We start from the raw sequence: 23,771 nt of genomic DNA, 5'->3' as shown, positions 1-23,771 counted from the left end.
TAAGCTGTCTGTTACAAGAATGTCTCAACTTTTAAAACAGACTTATTGATCATACATTACTGTTAAAGATCATGAACAATGGCTGTTGTGGTGTCACAACTTCCTTAAGGGTCATCTATGGTATAGAGATAAAACAAGTGCTAATGGTTGAAAAAATGCAACCATACAAATAAAAAAGCATAATTTCTGTCAGTAACAAAGAAATTCTTTCAGGCGTTAGATTGAAACTACACCTGAGAATGACAATTTGGCATGACAAAAAGATGACTGAATTATCACAGGCCTTGACCACTGTACTGAACTGTGTAGTGTCTATATTTGTATTAGAACAATGTTCATTTACAGCCCAGAACTAATAAGAAAATAAAATCAGGATGAATCAGTCTTAATCCTTACTTAGAAATGTATTTGCTAAACTTTCACACAACACGTGTTGCATTAGAGAAAGCTTAAAAGAGCAGTTTCATTATATTTTATAGATCATTATAGATTAGTAATCATTCTTCTTGCTGCACCTGAAGGTTTCTGTCATGCAGCTGGAGAGCTTGGATCTGGTGAAGACAGCTTTGGATATGGTAAACAATGTACCCGTTCATTTTGTTTTGTGACGGCACAACTCATGATGATGATGATGATGATGATGATGCGCTTACGGCAACATCCGGTCCTGCAGCCAGAGTCCAGCGCGAGACACGCAGATTTACCCTCTGACCCTGGCAGGAGATAAGCAGTTGAAGGCGTTTGGAGTTGGGTAGGGAGTGCGTGTGTGTCTGTTGTCAGTGTAGATGGTTGCATGTGTGTGCGTATGTCCTGTATCAGACTGGAAGTCTGCAGGTGGCCTGGAAGGAGGGACAAAGAGTTCTCACAACATCATGTAAAAGTGGGAATGATAAAAGAAACTGAAATATTTGCAGCTAAAACTGGACACAGATGCATAATTTCTCTCTAATTTAAATTTTTTATTATATTTTGTAGAAGTTCAAAATACAAATTCTTAATATCTCTTTTTGGTTCTGCGCTAGTATGTCTATTTTTATTTACTGCTTCCATGAAAACATCACATTGTTGACAATTTTACAGAGGGCACCACACCCAGACAGTAAATGTTTTTTATTATGTGTCCTAAACAGGACACTAAGGCGTTTGGTCAAAACAGTTTAGGGGTCTGATGTTGGCTCACATTTCTTCTACAGCTTTCTGGGCATCTCTAGTTTGAAGAAGACCCTTCTGCCGTCAGTGCTCCCGTAACCATCTCTTGTCCTCCAGTGTAGTGTTAAAAGGAGGGTATAGTGCTGTCCCCGCTTTTGTTCCCCAGTGGCCCTAACCCTCTTGCATATGAAACTCACTACTGTTGTTTACTGGAACTGTTTTCACTAACATGAATCCAATTTGACATATTGTGTTGACAATTTTACAAAAAACAAAAGAGAGACTCTTTATTTCTTTGTGATTTATGCTATATAGAACAAACAACTATCAAGACCAAGGCTGTAACAAAGACCGATGTCCTCTCACAATTTAAGATCTGTTATGAGCAGAGCCCCAACTAGAAGATACAAGAAGATACACACAAAAAAAATCTACCAAACTTCAAATGGAGCTACAGGTGTATGGAGAAGGGCTAATGGGTGAGGAAAAGTTACAAACGGAGTGCCTGCATCAAGCGATAAGGAATCACATAGCCTCACTCTGGGACGAGGCCCAACACATTTTTTTTATCTGTGAACTGAACACTGCATATGGTGCCACAGTGTTCTTCATGAGCTTGGGGTAGTTGAGATGCATGCGTATGAATGTCTAAATAGAAACCACAGATCTTCAGCATTCTCCATCATGACTTGTCAGACAACGACTTGTCAGACAACGACTTGTTAGACAACGACTTGTCAGACAACGACTTGTCAACGACTACCAACCAGTTGCTCTCACACACCTGTTATACTGAAGTGTTTCGAGAAACTGGTCTGATGCCACATCATGTCCTGCCTGCCATCCACACTCGACCTGCTCCAGTTCGCATACAAAGCTAACAGATCAACTGAAGACGCCATTGCTACAACGCTCCACACCACCATCTCCTACCAGGAACAACAGGGGTGTTACACTAGGCTGCTCTCTGTTGACTTTACCTCTGCTTTTAGTACAATACTCCCAGACAGACTAATAGTAAAACTGCTGGATATCGGACTTCCTTCTACCACCGGCTGCTGGATCAGATACTTTCTCTCTGACCGTGTACAAAGAGTTCGAGTGGGTCTTCATCTTTCCTCAGCCCTCAGCCTTAACACTGGCTCTCCACAAATCTGTGTACTAAGTCCTCTACTATACACTCTGTACACAACTGACTCTGTCAGTACCCACACAGACAATGCAGTCATTAAGTTGGCAGATGATACCACTGTGGTGGGGCTCATCTCTGGGGGAGACCAGACAGCATACAGAGCTGAGCTTCATAGGCTACCAGATTGGTGTGCGGACAACAACTTGGACCTCAAGACCACCAAGACAAAAGAGCTGTTAGTCGACTTCAAAAGGAAGAAGTCCGTGCTGCAGCCCATGAATATCAACAGGGAGTGCGTGGAAAGGGTGTCCAGCTTCAAGTTCCTGGGTGTGCACATAGACACAGACCTCCAGTGGAGCTCAAACAACTCAGCGGTTGCAAAGAAGGCCCAACAGCACCTCAATTTTCTGAGGATCCTCAGAAAAATGGACCTGCAGAAGGAGCTGCTGATTGTGTTCTACTGTTGCTCCATTGAAAGTGTGCTGACTGCATCTCTGTGTGGTTCTCTAGCTGTACCACAGCACACAAAAAGACACTTCAGAGGGTCAATAATATGGCCTAAAAAATCATTGGACATCCTCTTCCCTCCCTAAAGGACCTGTACAGCACTCGCTGTCTCAGGAGGGCACGCACCATCCTACAGGACTGTACACACCCAGGACACCGGGTGTTTAAACTGCTACCGTTTGGCAGGAGATTCAGGTTGCTGAGGTTGCAGACAAACAGACTCAAGGACAGCTTTTACAACAGGGCAATAGCCCTATGCAATGGTAACAGCTGACCTGATTGCCTACCTCCCTGGACTTTTTTTTTCTTATTTATTTATTTTATTAAGTAATTCCTTTTTTTTTTTTGCTCATACCTTTCTTGCACTTAAAAAAAATCCGCTTTAACGTTACTGTGCTGTGTTTAGTTGTGCTTAGTGCAGACAGTTTCCAATTTTGTTGTACTATTGTATTAGGTATGACAATAAAGAGTTATCTTATCTGTCGTCTTATCTTACAATGGTGATCTTCTATGAGGCTGAACTGACAAGGAGTGAATACTGTGTCACGGCCGTTGTGGTCGACAGGCTGAGTGAACTCAAAATGCAGATTCAACACACGGAAGCCCCGAAAGTGATGTGAATGATTTTTATTTACAATGACGTGAAACTTGACATTAAACAATTGAACATGAGTGAAAGGTGCAGGGACCGTTTACAGGGGCATGAGTGAAAGAGCTATATACAACAGTGCAGGCAACAATCGGTGTGGAACCTGAGCACTAAAACAATGTGACCAGGAGCAAGCTATACACATGAGTGTGAGCTATGATCTATGGCTATGAAACACGGGTTACATGAACTTGAGGGAAATGTCAAGAGATAATTTTATAAACTTGGACGTCATGAACATGATTATGTTACAAGGCTCCAGGAGTCAGTACATGGCGCTGACGTGGCAATGAGAATGACAAGCCAGAGGTCAGAAACTTTGCAACAGAGGAAAGGAGAGTCACAGCGATGCCAAACTGAGGTTTTGCTGAAATTGTTCCAGTGAGTTTTTCTTGCAGCTTACTTGTTTGCAGGTGGAGGTGTGTGAAGAGGGAAAGGCAAGACTGAGCAGGTCCGGGTGAGTTGGAGGTGATCCCATTCCAGAAGTCCAGGTGAGTTGGCAGAGAAGCAGGCAGGTGAGAGTGAAAATGGAGTCTGTGCTGGAGCTGATGTGGTGTAGGTATTTGAGAGAAGACTAGCGACCAGGTGAGGGGGATCTGTGGGACTGACTGGAGATGACATAGAACAAAGTAAGTAACAATACAAAAGCTACTCCAAAACATGAGTGAGCCGAGAACTGATGCTGGGTAGCAGACGATCTGGCAAAGAGTGGTAGTCAGTGCTGGTCTTAAATACTGTCTTAAATACAAGTGCGGCTCCATAGAGGAAAAGAGGTCAGGATTCCAAATTTACTCTCAAAAGTTTCCCAAATCTAGTAAGGTTTGTGAAACTAACAATACGGGCACAAGTATTAAAACTCTACGGGTAGCACATCCATCAAAGAAAAGTTACTTGATGAACCACAAATGTATTTCATTGAACTAATACCATGTGCAGGTAAAAAGCATTGCTTGGTGATTGTTGACATGTTTCAAAAAATAAAATACTTATATTAATGATACATTTATTTGTATAGCACTTTTCAAATCACTGGGATACAAAGTGCTTCACAGTTTGAATAAAAGCCACACACTGAAGATAAGTATGCAGACACATAACCAGACATAATCAACCACGTGATAAGGTTTCGGAGGCTCGCCTCTATATATATATACATGGATGTTAAAATCACGTGCAATAATTATTTTATCTGTGCTGAGCACTAAAAAAAAAGTCTAAAAAGTCTGAGAAATCAGACTATAGATAATCATTTCTAGTTCTTAGTTCCTTGTTTAATTTTGTCAGTTCTCCTTCTCATGTTTAGTCTCTCTGTGTCCTCCCTGCATTTCTTTATTTAGTCAGTTTTGTCTCCGTGTTTGTTTCTGGTCTCTGTCTCTGTATTTGTTTACTTTTGTCTTAGTGTCAAGTCTGAAACAACAAGGGTGTGCGATGTGCTCTTCGCTTTCCACCTACAGCTTCATTGGAATGAAAAGTAAAAGGGTTAAAAAGTGCCCTTCATCAACAAGAGCACGTCCAGCTCCAACTAAGTTATGTGCAGAGTGAGACTCCTTGTCACCAATGGGGTATCAGCAATGGAACACACACACCTGTTTAAAGAGTTTTTGTTTTGTTTTTTGTTTTTACTTAAAGTATTGGTGTGACTTTTCTAATCATTTTTACACATGATAAACATTGAAATGACTCACCAAACATCACAAACAGCATGTATCAGTCACTCAAGGCACTCCTTTGCTGAGAGTTTCAACTACCCTTCCCTAGTCCTGATTTTATCAAAAATAACTTGTGGCTGCAGTAATCGAATTTCACAACCACTTCAGTAACAAATTACTTATGCAGAATCTGTATGGCAGCTAGACTTATAGTGACTCTGGTACCTGATACATGACAAACCTGATCCTCATTTCCACAGTAAATATTACAATTCCAGCTGTAATCTCCTTTGTGATAACTACTACACAAATGATGGATTTTGATAAAGCAACAAATGGCTTTCTTAACTGGTCACGTCTCTCATGAATGAACAAATTAATCTTAATCCCTGGTGTGAAAGCGCTGACATTTTTGGAAGCTTAATTTTATCAGTACTCCTATATTTTGCATCCAAATATTATACTATAAAAGTGATAAAAAAATGATTGAAAGGATGGAAATGTAATGGAAAATTTCTGATTCAACTCATCGAACCTCAGCATACTATTGGTTTGTAATGTCCTTGTACAAAGACAGGGGAAAAAACAAACAAACTAGCTGGATTCAAGGTCTTGATGCATTGCATTATCAGTCTGGTGTCTACATGATGTTGAGAGTTTATTCCCTGTGTAGACAAAGATTGCATCTGGGCAATACATGTAAATGAGCTGTTATTATTGTGTTTATTTATCAGTGCTTGTATGAAGCCTTTTCAATTTATTTTACCAAAAGAAAGCGTAGCATCACACTATGATATTCTTTGAGTGTTATGAAAAGTGCTATGAACCAGTCAATTTACCAATATTAAAAAAAAAAAAATTTAAAAAAATTAAATAACAAAAATGAACTCACTATATTCCAAATTTGAGTTCATGGTAGAAAAACGTGGAACTGACACGGAGGAAAGTGAACATAAAACACTTGCAGACCTTTAAGTGCTCCATACCAAAGATTTTATTATCTTAAGCATAAATGTTTTTCCCCAATACATGCTTTACCATTGATATTAGGCCACCACATGAGTATTCAAATATATGGTAATAAATGGATCTGAGTTTTTACAATTTCTAACCATTAAAAATTATACATTCAAAAGGAAATGAATGAAACCCTAATACAACATTCAAACAACTGAAAAATGTCAATGACTGAGTTGAAAGTGTGTGAACATGCAACACAAAACAGGGTCCCCGTGTTATCCAACATTTACTTCTAATTGCTTCCTATCTTAGGAATATAAATCTTATGAATTCCCCTGTGCCTCCACATCTAGCAAACAGAGCAAAATCAGCCCACTCAAGACAACAACAAAAGCTACAGGTAAAGCCAAACCAGTTGAAGCTGGTATGAAGGAGAGCAAAATAGGATTTTCCCTATACCACAGCAGGACTACTTTGGAGGCTTTAGTTGCACACTGTTAGTAAGGAGCCAGCTATCTTTAAGCTGGAAGTAGTCCCATCAGTCACTCTCTCACGTTCAGATAGTCCAGTTAACATACACATGCATCATAAAGTTTCCATATTAGAAAGAAAACAAACAAGTTAAAATAATGGTTATAACAAAGTTATATATTTGTAGCCATTAATTCAATTTTATTTATTTAGAGCCAATTCACAACAACCAGTGTCTCAAGGCACTTGATATTGTAAGGTAAAGCCCCTACACTAGAAACACCAGCAGTCATGACCCCTACAGCAAGTGCATTCAACAACAGGAAAAAAAACCCCGTCCCATTTAACAGGAAGAAACTTCTGGGAGAACCAGGCTCAAACTGGGGCAGTCATTTGCTGAGACCAGTTGGTAATGAGGGGAAAGAGAAGAGACCAGAAAAAAGACAGGACACAAGGAAATAGTAGTGGTTTATAAAGTGAAAAGAAAAGTGAAAAGACCTTACTAGTATTTATTGTAATGTGTTGAATACTATATTAAACAATTTGCAATGAACATTTCATTTACTATCTGTACTATTAAACATTTAAGCCATTACAGAGATCTTTTGCATGTTTCCATGTAGCATACAAGAAAATTAAGCAGCACAGCTCCCACCCGTAACCTCATATGCACATAGTGAAGTCATAAGAATACACCTGGAACATATCTTTGCCAAAAGTTTGCACTTTTGCCTTTCTCAGTTAAGTGAATTTCTCCTGTACTTTGTGGGATACAGGGCCAGCGGATACTGTAGCAGTAGAGGACCCAAACTTACTGGTCATAGAGCCAGTGGATTGGCTGTCCTTGTAGAGAATTCTTTCAGAGCCAAAGACCTCAGCCTTCTTTGGCAGACCATTTGCATCTTGAACAAAGTTCTCTCTGACCATTAGGATTTTTTGAGATCCAGGAAGGTCTCCTGGTTGTAGAGGACCTCCCTCAACATAGGAAGCCTGGTTCCCCTTTCGCACTTTCATTGACCCTGCAGGGACCTTACCCTCTACAACCTTCATGGTCTGAGAGCCAGACAAGTTTGTAGCTTGGATCAAGTTTGCATGACTCCGCTGGGCACCACTGTTATCCACCAGCACCATGGTGGGCTCCTGGGCTTGTCCACTGGACAAGAGAGTGTTTCCCTGAACAAATACTCCTTGGGCAGGTCCAGATTGCGTGTTGTTAACCAGTATCAGGCCTTGAAGGTTGGTGGTTGGTGCTTCAGCCAGGATCATAGTGTTCTGAACCTGTGGTTGGACTACGTAATGCATTGGCTGCAACACAGGAGTGGTTGTGTAGTAGACAGGCTGCTGTTGCTGTATTAGGACCATCTGGCCTTGATTTGCCAACCCTCTTGTCATTGTATTCATCCCTTCCCTCACTGCAGTTGTACTTTCCTTTGCCATTTCAGAATGCTCGGTTGTCTTCATGACCATACTCTGCTCCACTTTGGGCATGGTTGGCTCCAGTTTGGGTGGAGGGGACAGTTTTTGTACACTCACCGAACTTGAAACTGAGGTTGGAGGATTGTTATAGACATTAGACACAGGAGGTGGCACTTGTTTGTCATCATAAGAAATTTTCTCGCCTCTGCACACCTCCGCGAGAGTCTTGAACTTTGGTCCAAGGTTATCAAGAAACTGAAGATCATTGTCTGACTCCAAAAGGCTACAGCAGCCTACTGAGCCAGCAGAGGACCCTTGGCCCTCATAATCATACACCAACAAACCATCTTTCACGCCAAGGTTATCATTTCCATCAGTGACTTTCTGTTGAAGTAAAAAGGACACCATTATTCAGATAGTATTTTTCATGTCAACTCTTGGTATGTGCAAGGAATTTTTATGAACAACTAAATACGTTTTCAGCCTTAAGGGCTAATCAAAACACGTCCCTATAATTAATTCAAATCTCTGCTTTGCTTTTCATTAGCTACTGAACCTTTCCAACTCATGAGATTTCTTACCTGATTGTAATATTGCCTCAAAAAGTGGTCTGGCAGAGCCATCCCATCATAAAGTCCTACACCTCCCAACGATTCTCTTGTCTCAGTCTCAGAGTAGAAACCACTTGGATCCTGTTGGTTCATGCCCCAAATTTCTTTTCTGTAACTACCTTGGTAGTTAGCCCCGTTCAGCCTATTAATGGATCCAACAGATTGTGCGAAATCAAAACTGCCCAATGCATCCATTGCTACAGGTTTTTGAGCCATGGCTACATTTAAGACATCTCCATCCAGTTGTGTTGGCAAGTTCAGTAGTGGCACGTCCTATAATTGTGCCAAAAATGTACATGTTAGTACAAAGTTAAAAATCACTTTGACACAACTTTCATGTAGGCATCACCACATTAGCCAATATTCTTCAGTGCAGTGAAGAAAATACAATTCTCACCGTGTTCTCTCCCTGACGTTCAGTATGGTAGTTGATGAGATGTGACTTTGTATCAAATGGCATCTCAGTAAAGAGGTCTGGGAAGGTTGCAGCACCTCCACATTGGCAGAAGAGTAGCAACAAAGGAATCACTGTAAAACCAAGTTTTAATTAACCTTCAATGTAAGGTATGAGGGTGCAGTAATCCTTCAAGGAAGAAGCTATAATTTATATACACAATAAAGTAACAATAAATGTATCATAGTCTTACATCTGTCAGCAGCAGCTGTTTATTTAAGAAACTTTAAGGTGGGTTCCCTCTTCTCTTAATTATCCAAAACCAAAACCAATACATTATGGCAATTAGGATGAATTAACACTTACACAACAAGAGTAATAGGCCCAGGAGTAACAGCCCAATGCCTGCAGGTCCTAATTTCGCTTCTTTGCTTGGCTGACCTTTGGCGCCTTTTTTTCCACACATGATTCCATCCTCACAGGTGCAAACTTCAACCTTGACTTTCTGTGGATCTTGACACTTGTGCCCCTGCTGATCCTTCACCAAAAATTCCACCTCATAAATACCAGGCCAAAGAGACTCCTGTGACCGCAAGATAGCTGCAGTGTCTGTCAGAAAACAGAAAAATATGTGAAACAAAATGAACATGAACTAGATTATATAATTTCTGTAGAAATTGTGGTGGGATTGTTGCTACTGCCTTAATACTGTAGCTTGCCTCCACCAGTGTGTGAATGCGAGAGTGAATGAATAGTGGCATTGTAAAGCGCTTTGGGTGCCTTGAAAAGCGCTATATAAATCCAATCCATTATTATTATTATTATTATTATTAATAAAATTCAATTCAATTTTAATTATCCAACAGTCGCCTCAAGTTGCTTTATATTGTATGATAGATCCTACAATAATACAACAGAGAAAACGCCAACAATCATATGACCCTCTGAGCAAGCGCTTTGTCATGAGTGGGAAGGAAAAACTCCCTTTTAACAGGAAGAAACCTCCGGCAGAACCAGGCTCAGGGAGCGGCGACCATCTACTGCGACTAATTGAGGTGAGGGTAAGAAGACAGAAAAAAAGACATGCTGTGAAAGAAAGAAAGAGATTAATAACAAGTATGATTCAATTCAGAGAGGCCTATTAACACATAATGAGTGACAAAGGTGACTGAAGAAGAAATCAATGCATCATGGGAATTCCCCAGCAGCCTAAGCCTAATGCAGCAAAACTAAGGGAGGATTCAGGGTCACCTGATACAGCCGTAACTATATGCTTTAACAAAAAGGTACTGTACTTGATCTAGGGTTTGCTGCTTAGTTAGCTAAAAAAAAAATCTCAAAGTAGCCAGCATATTAGGCTACAATTGTACTGTAACACGTCTAATAAAGTTGGTAGGGGTGTAGCTGATGATGTATCCAGGTACACAGGTGTACCTTATATAGTACATGGTGTGGTACTTGTACAGCTGTGGTGGGAGGGAAGGGTTTTTGGATCTCCAACACGTGAGAGGTGAAGCTGTGAATTCAGGAGAAGTCTTTATTTTCATGACTATTTACATTGTAGATTCTCACTGAAGGTATCGAAACTATGAATGAACACATATGGAATCATGTAGTAAACAAAAAAAGAGTGAAACAACTCAAAACATGTTTTATACTTTTGATTCTTTAAAATAGCTACCCTTTACTTTGCACACTTTACATTCTCTCAATGAACTTCATGAGGAAGTCACCTGAAACAGTTTTCCAACAGTACTGAAGGTGTGCCCCAGAGAGACACTTGTTGGCCCTTGTGCCTTCACTCTCTGGTCCATTTCATTCCAAAACATCTCACTGGGTTCAGGTCAGGTGACTGTGGCCATCTAGTGTGGCACTTCATCAATCTCCTTCTTGGTCAAATAGCTCTCATACAGCCTGGAGGTGTGTTTTGAGTCATTTTTCTTTTGAAAAATAAATGATGGTCCAACTAACTCCATACTGGTTCAGTGTGTCTGCTTGTTGCTTTTCCTGAGTGGTGGTTTCTTAGCAGCTATTTGACCATAAAGGCCTGATACATGCAGTCTCCTCTGAATAGTTGACGTAGAGACTGACTCTCTGCTGGAACTCTATGGGGCATTTACCTGGGCTCCAGTCTGAGGTGTTGTTAACTTGCAATTTCTGAGGCTGGTGACTCAGACTAATTTATCCTGAGCAGCAGAGGTGACTCTTGGGCTTCCTTTTCTCATGTGAGACAGTTTTTTTTCATAGCGCTTGATGGTTTTTGCCACTGCACTTGGGATACACTGGGATACATTCAAAGTTTTAGCAATTTTCCAGAATGACTAACCTTTAGTCCATAAGTAATGATGGATTGTCATTTCTCTTTTCTTAGCTGATTGGTTCTTGCCATAATAGGAATTCTAACAGTTGTCAAATAGGGCTGTCAGCTGTGTACAAACCTGATTTCTGCACAACATAACTGATGGTCCCAACCCCATCAAGAAGGAAAGAAACTCCACAAATAAACCCTGACAAGACACACCTGTGAAGTAAAAACCATTTCAGGTGACTACATCATGAAGCTCACTGAGAGAAATTTTTAGTGTTTTGGTTTTTTTAAACAATTTTTCCTTTGCTACATAATTCCGTAGTGTGTATTATATAAAAAATATTCCCGGCTCGCCCCTGCAGGCAGTCTTTATCCTCCTAGCTTGGGTCCTCTACCAGAGGCCTGGGAGCTTGAGGGTTCTGCGCTGTTCCTAGGACTGCGCTCTTCTGGACAGAGATCTCAGATGTTGTTCCTGGGATCTGCTGGAGCCACTCGCCTAGCTTGGGGGTCGCTGCACTGAGCACTCCAATTACCACTGGGACCACTGTTACCTTCACCCTCCACATCGTCCCGAGCTCTTCCCTGAGCCACTGGCACTTCTCCAGCTTCTTGTGTCTCTTCTTCCTGATGCTCCTGTCATTTGGTATTTGCTACATCTATTACTACAGCCGTCTTCCTCTGATTGCCCGCCACTACTATGTCTGGTTGTTTAGCCATCACCATTTTGTCCGTCTGTATCTGGAAGTCCCACAGGATTTTAGCTTGGTCATTCTCGACCTCCCATTTTGACCTCAGGACTTTCAGGCCATAGTCGGCACAGATGTTCCTGTATACTGTGCTAGTCACTTGGTTATAGTGTTCCATGTATGCCCTGCCTGCTAGCATCTTGCACCCGGCTGTTATGTGCTGGACTCAGGGGCATCTTTACACATCCTACACGTCGGGTCTTACCCGGTGTGATAGACCCCAGCCTCTATGGATCTTGTGCTCAGAGCTTGTTCTTCTGCTGCCATGATGAGTGCCTCTATGCTGTCTTTCAGTCCAGTCACTGGTAGGATTTCTGAATATCAGCCACTTCCTATACCTGCCGGTGCTACATACTGTACAGGGGCCTGTCCTTCCATGATGGTTAGTCCTCCTTCTTGGGTTTGTGCTGCCTGAGGTATTCACTGATCACGCGGTCGATCATGACCATCTTCCTGATGGACTGGTGGATATATGTTGTCTCAATATGGAATGTTGTACTGACACTCACTAGTCCCCAGGCCCCTTCCTTCCGCGTAGCACACAGTCTCAGGGTGCTGGACTTGTGGTGAAACCCTCCGTGCATGGTCAGGAACTTCCTGCTCTTGACGTCAGTGACTTCTATCTCCTCCTGTGGCCAGCTTATTGTCCCAGCAAGGTACTTGATTACAGGCAGGGCGAAGATGTTGATAGCCCGGATCTTGTTCTTACTGTTCAGTTGACTCCTCAGGACTTGCCTGACCCTCTGCAGGTACTTGGTGGTTGCAGCTTTCTTAGTGGCCTCTTCATGGTTCCCATTTGTCTGTGAGATTTGAAGGTGCTTGTAGCTGTCCTTAATGTCTGCAATGTTGCCTTCTGGTAGTTTGATCCCCTCAGTTCTGACTACCTTCCCTCTCCTCGTTATCATCCAACTATATTTCTCCAGTCCGAACGACATTCCAATGTCGCTGTTGTACATCCTGGTGGTGTGGGTCAGTGAATCAATGTCTCATTCGCTCTTGGTGTACAGCTACATCTATGTAAATGAGGTCGCTGACAATTGCTTTATTCTTTAGTCGGTATCTGTAGCCAGTCTTGTCAGCGAGGGGTCAATCAAAGTTCCAAACATGAACTCAGTAATGAGTAGCTCCACCGTTGTTGATCCGTATTGTTGATCACTTCAAAAATTAGTTGGGGCAAACATTTCCAGGAGGTAAGTGGGAAGATTTCTCCAAGTGGTGAAGACGGCTGCACAAAGGGCATCTACTGTCTGGAACTGTTGTCCATTTTTTTTAAAAATTCCTTTGCCATCCATCCCCCCAAATTTTTAATTGGATTTAGATTAGGGGAACATGCAGGATGGTCCAAAAGAGTGATGTTATTCTCCTTGAAGAAGTCCCTTGTCCTGCGGGCATTGCGTACTGCAGCATTGTCCTGTTGAAAAACATAGTCGTTAACACACAGACGAGGGCTCTCAATCATGAGTGATGGTCTCTGCAACATCTGGACATAGCCAGCGGCCGTTTGACGCCCCTGCACCTCCTGAAGCGCCATTGTTCCATCAAAGGAAAAAGCACCCGAGACCATTATGACGTCCCCTCCACTGTGGCGTGTAGAGAACATCTCAGGTGGCATCTGCTTGTCATGCCAGTAACGTTGGGGTCTTCCACTTGACTTTTTTGTTCCACAATCCTTAGGATCATTTAAGAAATTCCAAATGACTGTCTTATTGTGCCCCACCTCAGCAGTGATGGTGTGCTGCGAGAGACCCTACTTGTGCAGTTAAACAACCCGACCACGTTCAAATTGGGAAAAGTTTTTTTTTTGCCTTTGACGTCAGAAGGTCATGACAGTGTGACCACCTGACAGAAAATGACAATGAATCCACATTTCTGCACAGATTTGGCCTTTTAAAGGTATGTGGTCCTAAACTTTTGATCAGCTGTAAAACAGCCTATTTCAGTTTAAGTGTTGTTTTCAATAAATTGCATGCTCAAAAAAATGTTTTGTCTCACTCCCATTTCTTCTTGTTGCATGTTGAAAGCTCTACATTTTACTCTGGTAAGATCCAACCATGTAAAATATGATTTTTTGCCATTTTTCAAGTGGTCTTAAACTTTTGATCTGGACTGTGTATATATATGTATATACATATACAGAAGTAAAAAGGAATCATGCAAATTGAAGTGAAATATAGTGAACTAATGTGATAACTGTAATAAAGTAGCTTTTGCTAGAAAGTGGTCAAAACTTTTATGTGAGAGGTCACAGGGAGAAGGTGAGACGATGCTTGGATGTCACATCAAGTGACTGGATGCAAATATTGGCCATGTAAAGATGGAAAGGTGGAGGGAAGAGGATGTATAAAACTCTTTGCAGGTAACCATTAGCCGTTATTTCTTTGTAGTTTTGTCATAGCGAGCAGAAGGTCCTCTATAGCCAGAGCGTCTTCTCTTTCGTCCACTAAAACTTCAATAAAACCGATAGATATACAGCAACAATTTAGATTTGATTATTTAAGATTTTTACTTTTTTCTAAAATTTAAATTGATTTAATTATGTGATTATTATTAACTGATTGAGCCATTTGCTTTTCCCTTGCTAAATCACTTAAATAAAGCACCGTATCTGCAATTAAAGTTAATTTTGTTTATTTCAAATGTTTTTTTTGAAAACAGTTCGTCAGATAGGTATGTTGTGGTACTGTTTTGAAAGTGACCAATCACATTTGAGCCATCCTTCCTTGGAGTCTATTTCTTAACTGTAAAAAGTCAGGTAAATTTGGACAAGAAGAAGTTAACACAGAGAAGAGAGCAAGTACACACTCATCTTCTTTGGCCAGTCGGTGGTTCAGTCTCTGAATGTACCACACTCATGATATTGTGGTGATGTTTTCTACTCACCATTAAGATGCTCCACTTGCCATTTTCCCTTAGTGCCTTCTGGGAGAATCTCAAACACAAAAGGAGGTCCATTGGGAAATGCATCCTCATCATTAGCGTTCACTATAACAGCATCCACTGTTGTGCACATAGTCTCCATGTTACTTGTCAAGATGGGGCAGTGGTCATTAAAATCCTCCACTTGGATGGCTATGGTGCCAGTGGCTGTTTTATCAGGTGTGTCTGGTAAATTAAAAAAAAAGAAATAAAAAGCAAGAATTTAACATTTTTCCTTTGATTAGGTCCATTTTGTCAGAGATAAGTTCAAGAACTATTTGCTTTGCTATTACTATGTTTGGACAAAAAGTAAAACTAATATTGATTTTGTTTATTTACATGAATCTTACTGCTGAATAGCCATTTTGTTTTTATTCATGACAACTTGGCATTATACAGACCGTACAGATGTATTTAGCCAGCAATGTGATGCACTTGTAGTTATGTTGCATTAGGTTTTTAATCATGCATCAATATCCTGACAATAAATAATAATTTTTTCGTCTACAAAATATCAGGCAATTTGTTTACAATTCTATGTTTAGTAAAAACTATCACCGGTTGTGTTACATTTATGTTTTTGAATTTCACAGTAAAGGAAGTTGGCTTAACTAATAAGTGAGAAATTCCCAGGGGTTGCAATTCCAAAGCTACTTTTCAAGGGTACTCCCCTTACGTAAATAATTTTTGAAGTGTCGGCATTTATACAGTAAAACAGCATACCTTCTGAAATGCAGAGTATCTTGGCAAAATATGTCCCATTGACCAAGTGTGGAGATTCCCTGTCAGGCATCTTGTTCAGTTTGATCTCAGCTGTGACTGGGTCAATAGTTAGCCAGTTGTTAGGGTCAAATCCCTTAATATACCTACAGCAGAAATAAGCTATATTGTTATTACGGTGAATGAAAGGTGAAAGTGACACTGTAGTTTAGTTTTAGTGGTTTTAATGTGCACTTATTTGTATATGCACTGACCTGACATTTTGAGCGGGTTTCCTAGTGTCTCCATCTATTGCAGGGTAGCTGGCAATAACATCTTTAATGTTGAAGGAGGTGCTTCCCTCTGAGACATGAATGGCTTTAACTTTGGGATCAAACTTTGCCCCCTCAGGCTGGTTCTTCACATTGATTTTGATAGGATAGGTTTTAAAGGGTGTCCCACCAGAAATCCCAGCAGCTCCAGTTGCACCCCCTGCTCCTCCTCCACCCCCTCCTCCTCCCCCTGCTCCTCCTCCTCCCCCTGCTCCTCCCCCTGCTCCTCCTCCTCCCCCTGCTCCTCCCCCTGCTCCTCCTCCTCCCCCTGCTCCTCCTCCTCCCCCTGCTCCAATATTTATTCCAGCACTTGTCCCAGATCCATATGGCTGAGCCTTGTTCCTCACAGATAGTCCAAGTTCAATGTTTTTTACATCTTCATAATCCACAGCCTACACAGATGACAGACAGAAACAAAGATTATCTGTTACAATTCATCATAATAATGACAGATGTTTGCATTTATTAATGGTCTTCCTGAATTAAATGAAAACAATTAATCTTTAATAATTCACAAACTTACTGCCAATTAGTACATGAGGTTAAAGAAAATGTCAAAGATATACAGAAATTCTATTCAAAATTATATGGACAAATTTTTAGGCAGACCCAAGAACAGTCGGATAGGAGACGATGATCTCATGGGCATGCAATACTTAACTAACCGAAAAAATTTAACTATTTCACAATATAAAACATGTACTTGTTTTTCTGGATAGTACAGTTTGCCGGACAATTTGGTGTTTAAAATGCATATGCTCTGAGATATCAAGATTTCTATTTGCATTGTTTTTATGCTGTATTAAAGACTAGGATTAATAATAACAACAACAACAATAATAATAATAATAATAATAATAACAACATGTTTCATTTCAAACTGCAGTACCTTATCAAGCATTAGGATTCCCTCGTTGGTGTTGGGATCTGTTTTAATGCTAAAATACCCAGCCTCGTTGCCCTTGACAATATCAAATACAGCTTCCCAGTTGTCAGTGCTTTGCAGGTCCAGGTCCTGTGCTTTGATCCTCATCACCTCCACACCTTCTGTGTTCTCCTCAATGCTACCTTCATACTATAGGTGGAGAATATAAAAAAAATCATAGGGGTTATTTCAGCAATATGTTGCATACATTTGTAAATAACTACACAGTTGATTTAAAAGAGAGCAAGAAAGAAAACTACCTGCTCTTTTTCCAGAGTTGGTAGGTTGTCATTCACATCACCAACAGCTATAGTAACAGTGGCAGTTCCAGTGTTCCCCTCTGGTTTACCATTTAGGTCCTGACCTTTTACTGTCAGAATATACTGATCACATTTCTGAAATCACAGACCAATAAGTTACCAATTTCTTAGAGAGACTGCATCACACTTTACTGTAGCAATATTTCTGGTTAGCTATCCATTAGGTAGGTAGGCAAAATAGCTAACCAGGAACACTTTCAGTGATTAAAGGAAAAAAAAAAAAAACTGTCCACTGATATAAATTTGGTGACTAGTATAGTCCATGTATTTGCCTTTGCCTCATGTTCTCCAGTGCAGGATTAGAGAAGGATCATAGGAGCTCGTACTAAAAAGACTGTTTCTCTAACTCCAAGTCTCTTTGTTCTGGTCACAAAGAGACCAGAACAAAGTTTCATGACTTTTTCCCCCAGCTTCCACACAGATTGAAGTTTCATTAGTCACTTTGTTCTAAAACTTCCCATTTACAAGTATAAGTCAGTTTAAGTTATTGGTGTTTGTTCTGTTTCCCCTATTGTATGTAAATATTATGGCCAAACCACTATAAAGGTAACCCTGCTGTGTCTTTGTGTTTAGGTCAGTTTGTGCTACGTCCACACTAGCCCGGATAGATTTAAAAAATGGCATTTTTGTCTGAAAACGCTCCGCATCCACACTAGCGTTTTCAGTCGTATTCACAGAGTTGTGCGTCCACATTGAAACGGCTGAAAGCGCTTATGTTCCAGTATTGCGCATGCGTGAAAAGCCGTTTATTTACTTTCCATCTCTTTGAAACGTCGCGGCAAAATGTTGAGGAAAAGCACAGAGTTTTTTTTAAATGGACTAACAATGAGGTGAAGTTGTTGCTGCGAGTAACACAAAAGTACAAAGTTGCAAAAGTGAGTGAGAATTAAAGAATTTGAAGAAAAGCTATCTGGAGCATGTACATACTGAGAGCGTTTTGAGTTTTGAGAGCGTTTTGAAAACGCAGCGTTTTCCTTCAGCGAAAACGGCGTCTCAGTGTGGACGGGAGGCCAAAATGGAGAGAAAACGATGCGTTTTCAAAAGAAAATGCATTAGTGTGGACGTAGCTTGTGAGTTAAGGTGGGTATACTTTGTTTGGTTAGATACGTTTTTTTCAGTAGAATTTATATTTAGTAGACATCTTTGATGGGCCCATTAATTATATTTTGAACTTTGTCCTTTTGAACTTTTTTTTAGGGTAAAATAAAAATAACACACACACACACACACACACACACTTTGAAATCCAGAGTTTTCATTAAGCACCAAATATATTACATGTCATGTTTTAACTGTTTAAAAAGTTTAATGTTTGCAAACTTTCTCATATTTTCTCCGTACTCACGGTCAGGTGTTCTGTAAAAATGCTGTTCTAAGCAGTTTACTGAATATATAGATAACCAAGTTGTTTGTTGAGATTAGGGAAAGCCATATGTATAAAAACAGAATTCCAGAGTGTGGAATTTAACAACAACAACAAAAAACAAATTACCTGAGCTGCAATAAAATGGTTAATAACCAAGATGATAATTATTTTTGGCAAATAATAGAAATATCAGTTGATTAACATGACTGCTCATTACTCTAATAAACATTATGTATTTACTGAACTTTACTGTCTGAAAAAATGTCTTAAACTAGATTTTCATTTGACTTTAAAATTCAGATGCTAGAATAATTATTCTAACATCTGATTTATTATTAATAATCATATTATGATTATGATTATTATTATCATCAAATATCAAAATTCAAATAAAAAATTAACTACATAGCTCTGAAACTGGTGTGGGGTTTAGTTCATACCTCTCTGTCTAATTTGTTTTTGATGAAGATGGACCCGTCACTGTTCATGTAAAACATGTCATGAGGTGGTTTCTGGTCTATGATGGTATGAAAAACCTGGGAATTGCGATTGCCTGGTTCATCGGCATCCGTTGCCGCGACTTTCATAACAAAAGTCCCTGTAAGCATATCAAGGAATGACATTTTAATTTCTCAAAAAACAAAAACAAACAAACAAAACCTCTCTGTGGCATCTTCAAAAGTTGAGACGACCTGGATGATGGAGAATCTACACAGACAACATCAAGAGTTCTAGTATCGCCTAATACCTTCAACACAACCCATCTCACAGCTGATGTACATTAAAAAAAACACCCTGTTCCATAATACATTGTTTAGTTTGAGTATAACATTACATTTAAGTAAGTTCAACCTGTAAGCAATGTAACAAAAACAAAAACTTTGTTTTCATTTATTAATTGAATATTAGTCATAAGGGAATATGGAGTCATCACATGCCGGATAGTGATTAGTGAGGAATTTTCATAAAAACGAAGCACTAACCTTGCGGTGTAAGCTCATCCACACGCCCAGTATAGACGTCTTGAAACACTGGTGCATTGTCATTCTGATCAGTAACCTTGAATCGTACGTCGATGTTTTCCTCTGCCAGAGTGCCATCATTGTACTTAGCAACACCAGAAAGCTAAAATAGGAAACCTTGTTAGGTTTAATTAAGACGTTACAAATATTTATGTAAACTGTTGATACGGAATGCACTGAAGTCATGATGGAAAAGAACCGTTTTTGTCTCACTCACATTGTACATACTGATGAACTCTCTGTCAAGTAATTGGGTCACACGAATAAATCCAGTTCTTTCGTGAACTACAAACACATGGAAGGGATCTTGGTTTGCGCCACGGCCATTCAGGGAGTATTTGAGATTTCCTTTACCATCATCTAAATCTGAATGAATCTAAAAATGAGATGAAAAGCTAAGCATAGCATAATTCACAAATATGTCATAATCATAGGACAATAACGACAACAAAGACAACACAGATTCCTTATAGAGTCCTCATATCTTAGTATGTTAATGCTAAAAACCTTAATATATTGTATATCATGATTTTCTAACCATAATAAAAATTATTTTAATCAATTTAATTAAAATAAAAAATTAAAAGATCATCAAAATAAAAAGGAATAAAAAACTAAATCAATGACTCACCCTGGCAACGGAACTCTTTTGTGTGTGGTCCACATTTTCCTCCAATTTCAATGGTGGGGGAAGCCAGGCTTTTTTTCTTCTTATTAGACTGTCTCCGGATTTGGCTTTCGTCACAACAGCCTGGACCTGAAATACAACACATACGCTTAAACATGTTTGGAGAAATCACCAGCCATTTAAAGAAAACAAGAACACCCATTTTTAATCCTTGTCAAGCATTTCTTGGAATTACTGTCTGTAATTTAAAACCTAGAGAGATGCTTAAAGATCAGGTTTTTGCTATATATCAGTTTGAAAAACCTTAAAAGCAACAGTCTGCAATTGTTTGTCAATCTTCCTGTCTTTAGCAGGTAAAATATGACATGGCGAATAATTCACTCACAGCAGGAAAGTTTCAGGTCTTTACTTTCAAAAATTCTTGCTTTGGCTGAGTTGTCACACATACATGCTCGCCCCCCACACACACACACACACACACACACACACACACACACACACACACACACACACGTATACATGTATGTATGTATGTAAATATGTGTGTGTGTATGCATGCACGTGTGGCGTCTCAGCCAGCCAACAAACTCTGCAGGCTACATTGTGAACTAATCATAAATCAAGATGCTATTAAACCGTGCATGTAAAAACACGCACCTTGCAGGGGCTATAAAGCTGCTAGCTTTCCCAGTAAACACAAAAGCTGACACACCTCTTGCCACTACTGGAAAGGTTCAGTTGAAGCATGTAAGGTAATAATGACAAGAAAAGTAAGGAGTGGTTGTATACTTTTACTGCCATCAAATAACTCATTCAGGGCACTTAAAAACAACTCTCTATTCACTTGAGGAAATCTCTCTGAGGTCAGAACCTTATTTCCCACACTTTTATAACTATGAAACTAAATGTATTTATTATAGTGACCTAAAGGTTTTTCAGAATGTAAAGTGAAGAATCAACAGTTATAGATAATAATAACATTCAGTTATGAACAACAGAATTTTTCCTGAGAGGTTTTTACTTTTGAGTTTGCGGTCTGAATGCCAATAGCTATTCCATCCGAATTACATCTTGATTCAAGCAACACCAAACAACTTTAGTTCGGTAAAAAGGTAAAATAGTACAAAGGGGGAAAAAAAGCTCAGGCGTGTCCAAGCTGGCCTAGTTAGTGCAGAGGCTGAACTAGAGTGTAAGCCAGTGTTGTGCCAAAAAGCGACTGAAAAAAAGTGATTTCAGAGTTTTCTGTGTGTGTTTTGTAGTCTACAATGCTTACTTATACTGTTAAATAGACCTTAGTGAACAGGATTTATGAATGGGTTAGATTCAGGGGTCTCAAACTTAAATGAGCTGTAGGCCACTGCTTGCGCAGTCTTCTCACTGGAGGGCTGCTTACGTGTTCAAATAGTAAGAAAAAAAACCCAAGAATACATCCAGAAATATGTCTAAAAATGCAGTGTTTTGTTTTTTTAAACTTTAAATATTGTATAACAAGAGAAAACTGCAAACATGAGTGCAAATCTTTTTTTCCCCTCACTCTTAACTGAAGTCTTTCAGTGAATTACCAAATACACAAACTGATACTCTTTCTGCCTAGACACGGTCTAGCACTTCTGCTATAATTTTGTTCGTATTTAACAAAATACAAATGCAGACATAAGTGTACACATTAGGTTTTGACTGTTAGTGAGAATTGTTTTCTTTACAAATAACTGTCACTGAACTAACACACCCGATCCTTCAAGATGTTTGTACTCTCTGCTCATATTGCCTTCATATAAAATATATACTTTTTGCTTTTTACAGAACTTATTTTAACATTGCACTCAGCAACAAACAAATCCTCCCAAAGAAAAAACACCTAAAGGGCCAAATCGCATTATATTTTTTCACAGCAATATACAGTAGGGGTGACACGGTCGTAAGTGGTCCCCGGCCGCGAGTTTGAGACCCCTGGGTTAGATATAAAATAGAAGAACTATTCCTTTTTGAAGTATCTTTATGACTGCATCATTTTAACCATATTATAATCAATCCAGTCCTCCTTGGTAACCTATAACATCACAGTTCTGCTCTATTTGTTACAACTTCTGCTAGCCAGCTCTCTCCCGAAAAATACATTTTTAATGTCAATGGCACTTTTTGCTGGGATAAATAACAGGATAAGTAACAGTCACTACCCAAAAATTGATTAGAGCTTCTGATAGGGATGCTCCCTCTACCTCAAAATTACTTGATATCTTTTAGGAGAGATATGTTTGATCTATTTTTTGACAGATTATAGATCAAGCGAGTCATTTATAACAGTTTAAATGTGAGCAATCATTTTACGCAAACACCGGGGTCTTGCCAGTGAAGCTGCCCCCGACACAATCTGTTTCCCCTTCTGGAGCGCGTGCTGGGCAAGGACAGCGGATCCAGTCCACTCCGCCTCAATTCCAACCAACAGTCGTGGCTGATATTTTACTTTAGTAAAAAAAAAGTTAAAGATGAATGTCATTACATTGCCGTTCATTTGTTTGGGTCACAACAGAAAATGATACATTTATTGTTGTCACGTTGTGCCGGAGGGGATTATTTCAGCAAACTGAGGACGTTTTGCCTGATAAGCGCATAATCACGTCTGCGGGAAGTCGACTTTTCTAAACTAACGCTCAATATACCAGATTCTCAAACCACGTTTGTCAATGATGTGGACAGGGGGAAGAAATTGCGGCAGGTTCAGCTTGATATTATTTATAACACATATTTGATTTTATTTATTACAAATTATCTCCGGGATAACTACCTTGACACGACATCAATTTTAGCAGACGATCGCTTTATAGCACCGGTTTTGCTTCATATTGCCTACTGAAATCACGATAATGCTCATTTTGCTATTCATAATTGTGATTAGATTTAAAAATGCTTGACTATGATTTGTTGTCTTTAATCTATTATACAGTTTGTTTGATTTATGTTTTAAAAAGACGAAAAAACTAAATAATAAAAGCAACAAAAGAATCACATTATGAATTAAGCTTGTTTCATAGAAAAAAAAAAAAACTACTTTCCATATGAAAGTCTTTTCTAATCGACACAAAAGTCTTTCTGGACTCACCACAAAAAGTAGCAACACAAACACGGGCCAACAAATCCGCATCATGACTGAAGAAACGTCTCAGGGGAATCTCCCAGCGGCATGGAGTTTCTTACTGTCTGGATAAAAGCTGTCAAACGACTATCAATTTCACTGGCATCTACTTAAGACTTGGAAAAGAACAACATCCCGGCAACGCCAACAACTTTTAGAGCGATACAAAAGACACGTGGGCGTTACACACACGCAACAAAGGCAACACCCTGGCTGTAATACTTTCGTGCAGGTGTGGCATTCACTGAGCGCATGCGTGTAACCTGCCAAGTGCAAAGTAAGCCACACCCAATTGTTCTTATAAGCTCATAAACATAAAAAACGCATAGCAACACAGGAAACCTTACAATTTTAAAGATAATTTAAACGTGAAATTATTTAAATATAAAGCGCACCATTCGGTTATAGTGAAATTATTTACTCCTGCACTAACCTCAC

At 39.6% G+C, this 23,771-nt stretch overlaps 1 protein-coding gene across 1 annotated transcript; it reads right to left on the bottom strand.

Annotated features, from left to right (window-relative positions):
• Positions 1-6,038: 6,038 nt before the first annotated feature.
• On the bottom strand, positions 6,039-23,505 carry LOC146369661 (desmoglein-2.1-like). Its single transcript, XM_084911003.1, has 14 exons — positions 23,301-23,505; positions 20,204-20,329; positions 19,790-19,948; positions 19,534-19,675; positions 18,991-19,148; positions 17,125-17,259; positions 16,829-17,014; positions 15,883-16,331; positions 15,632-15,774; positions 14,873-15,094; positions 9,305-9,547; positions 8,942-9,072; positions 8,515-8,817; positions 6,039-8,317 (listed from the first exon to the last, which is right to left on the bottom strand). Exons 1-14 carry the CDS (start codon positions 23,343-23,345, stop codon positions 7,259-7,261), a joined length of 3,501 nt encoding a protein of 1,166 aa, XP_084767129.1. The 5' UTR covers positions 23,346-23,505; the 3' UTR covers positions 6,039-7,258.
• Between the last annotated feature and the right edge of the window lie 266 nt (positions 23,506-23,771).

The sequence above is a fragment of the Perissodus microlepis genome, chromosome 17 (assembly GCF_051167445.1).
Source record: "Perissodus microlepis isolate ML-2025 ecotype Zambia chromosome 17, ASM5116744v1, whole genome shotgun sequence".
Taxonomy (NCBI): Eukaryota; Metazoa; Chordata; class Actinopteri; order Cichliformes; family Cichlidae; genus Perissodus; species Perissodus microlepis.
This window is presented reverse-complemented; position numbering and strand designations above follow the sequence as displayed.

What these genes read in the sequence shown, in the direction of transcription:
- LOC146369661 (XM_084911003.1), bottom strand. Translation starts at nt 23,345, where the DNA reads ATGATGCGGATTTGTTGGCCCGTGTTTGTGTTGCTACTTTTTGTG. An exon ending in AAAACAAATTAGACAGAGAG is followed by an intron (nt 17,260 to 18,990) that starts GTATGAACTAAA and finishes CTGTGATTTCAG; the next exon opens with AAATGTGATCAGTATATTCT. An exon ending in GAATCCTAATGCTTGATAAG is followed by an intron (nt 16,332 to 16,828) that starts GTACTGCAGTTT and finishes TCATCTGTGTAG; the next exon opens with GCTGTGGATTATGAAGATGT.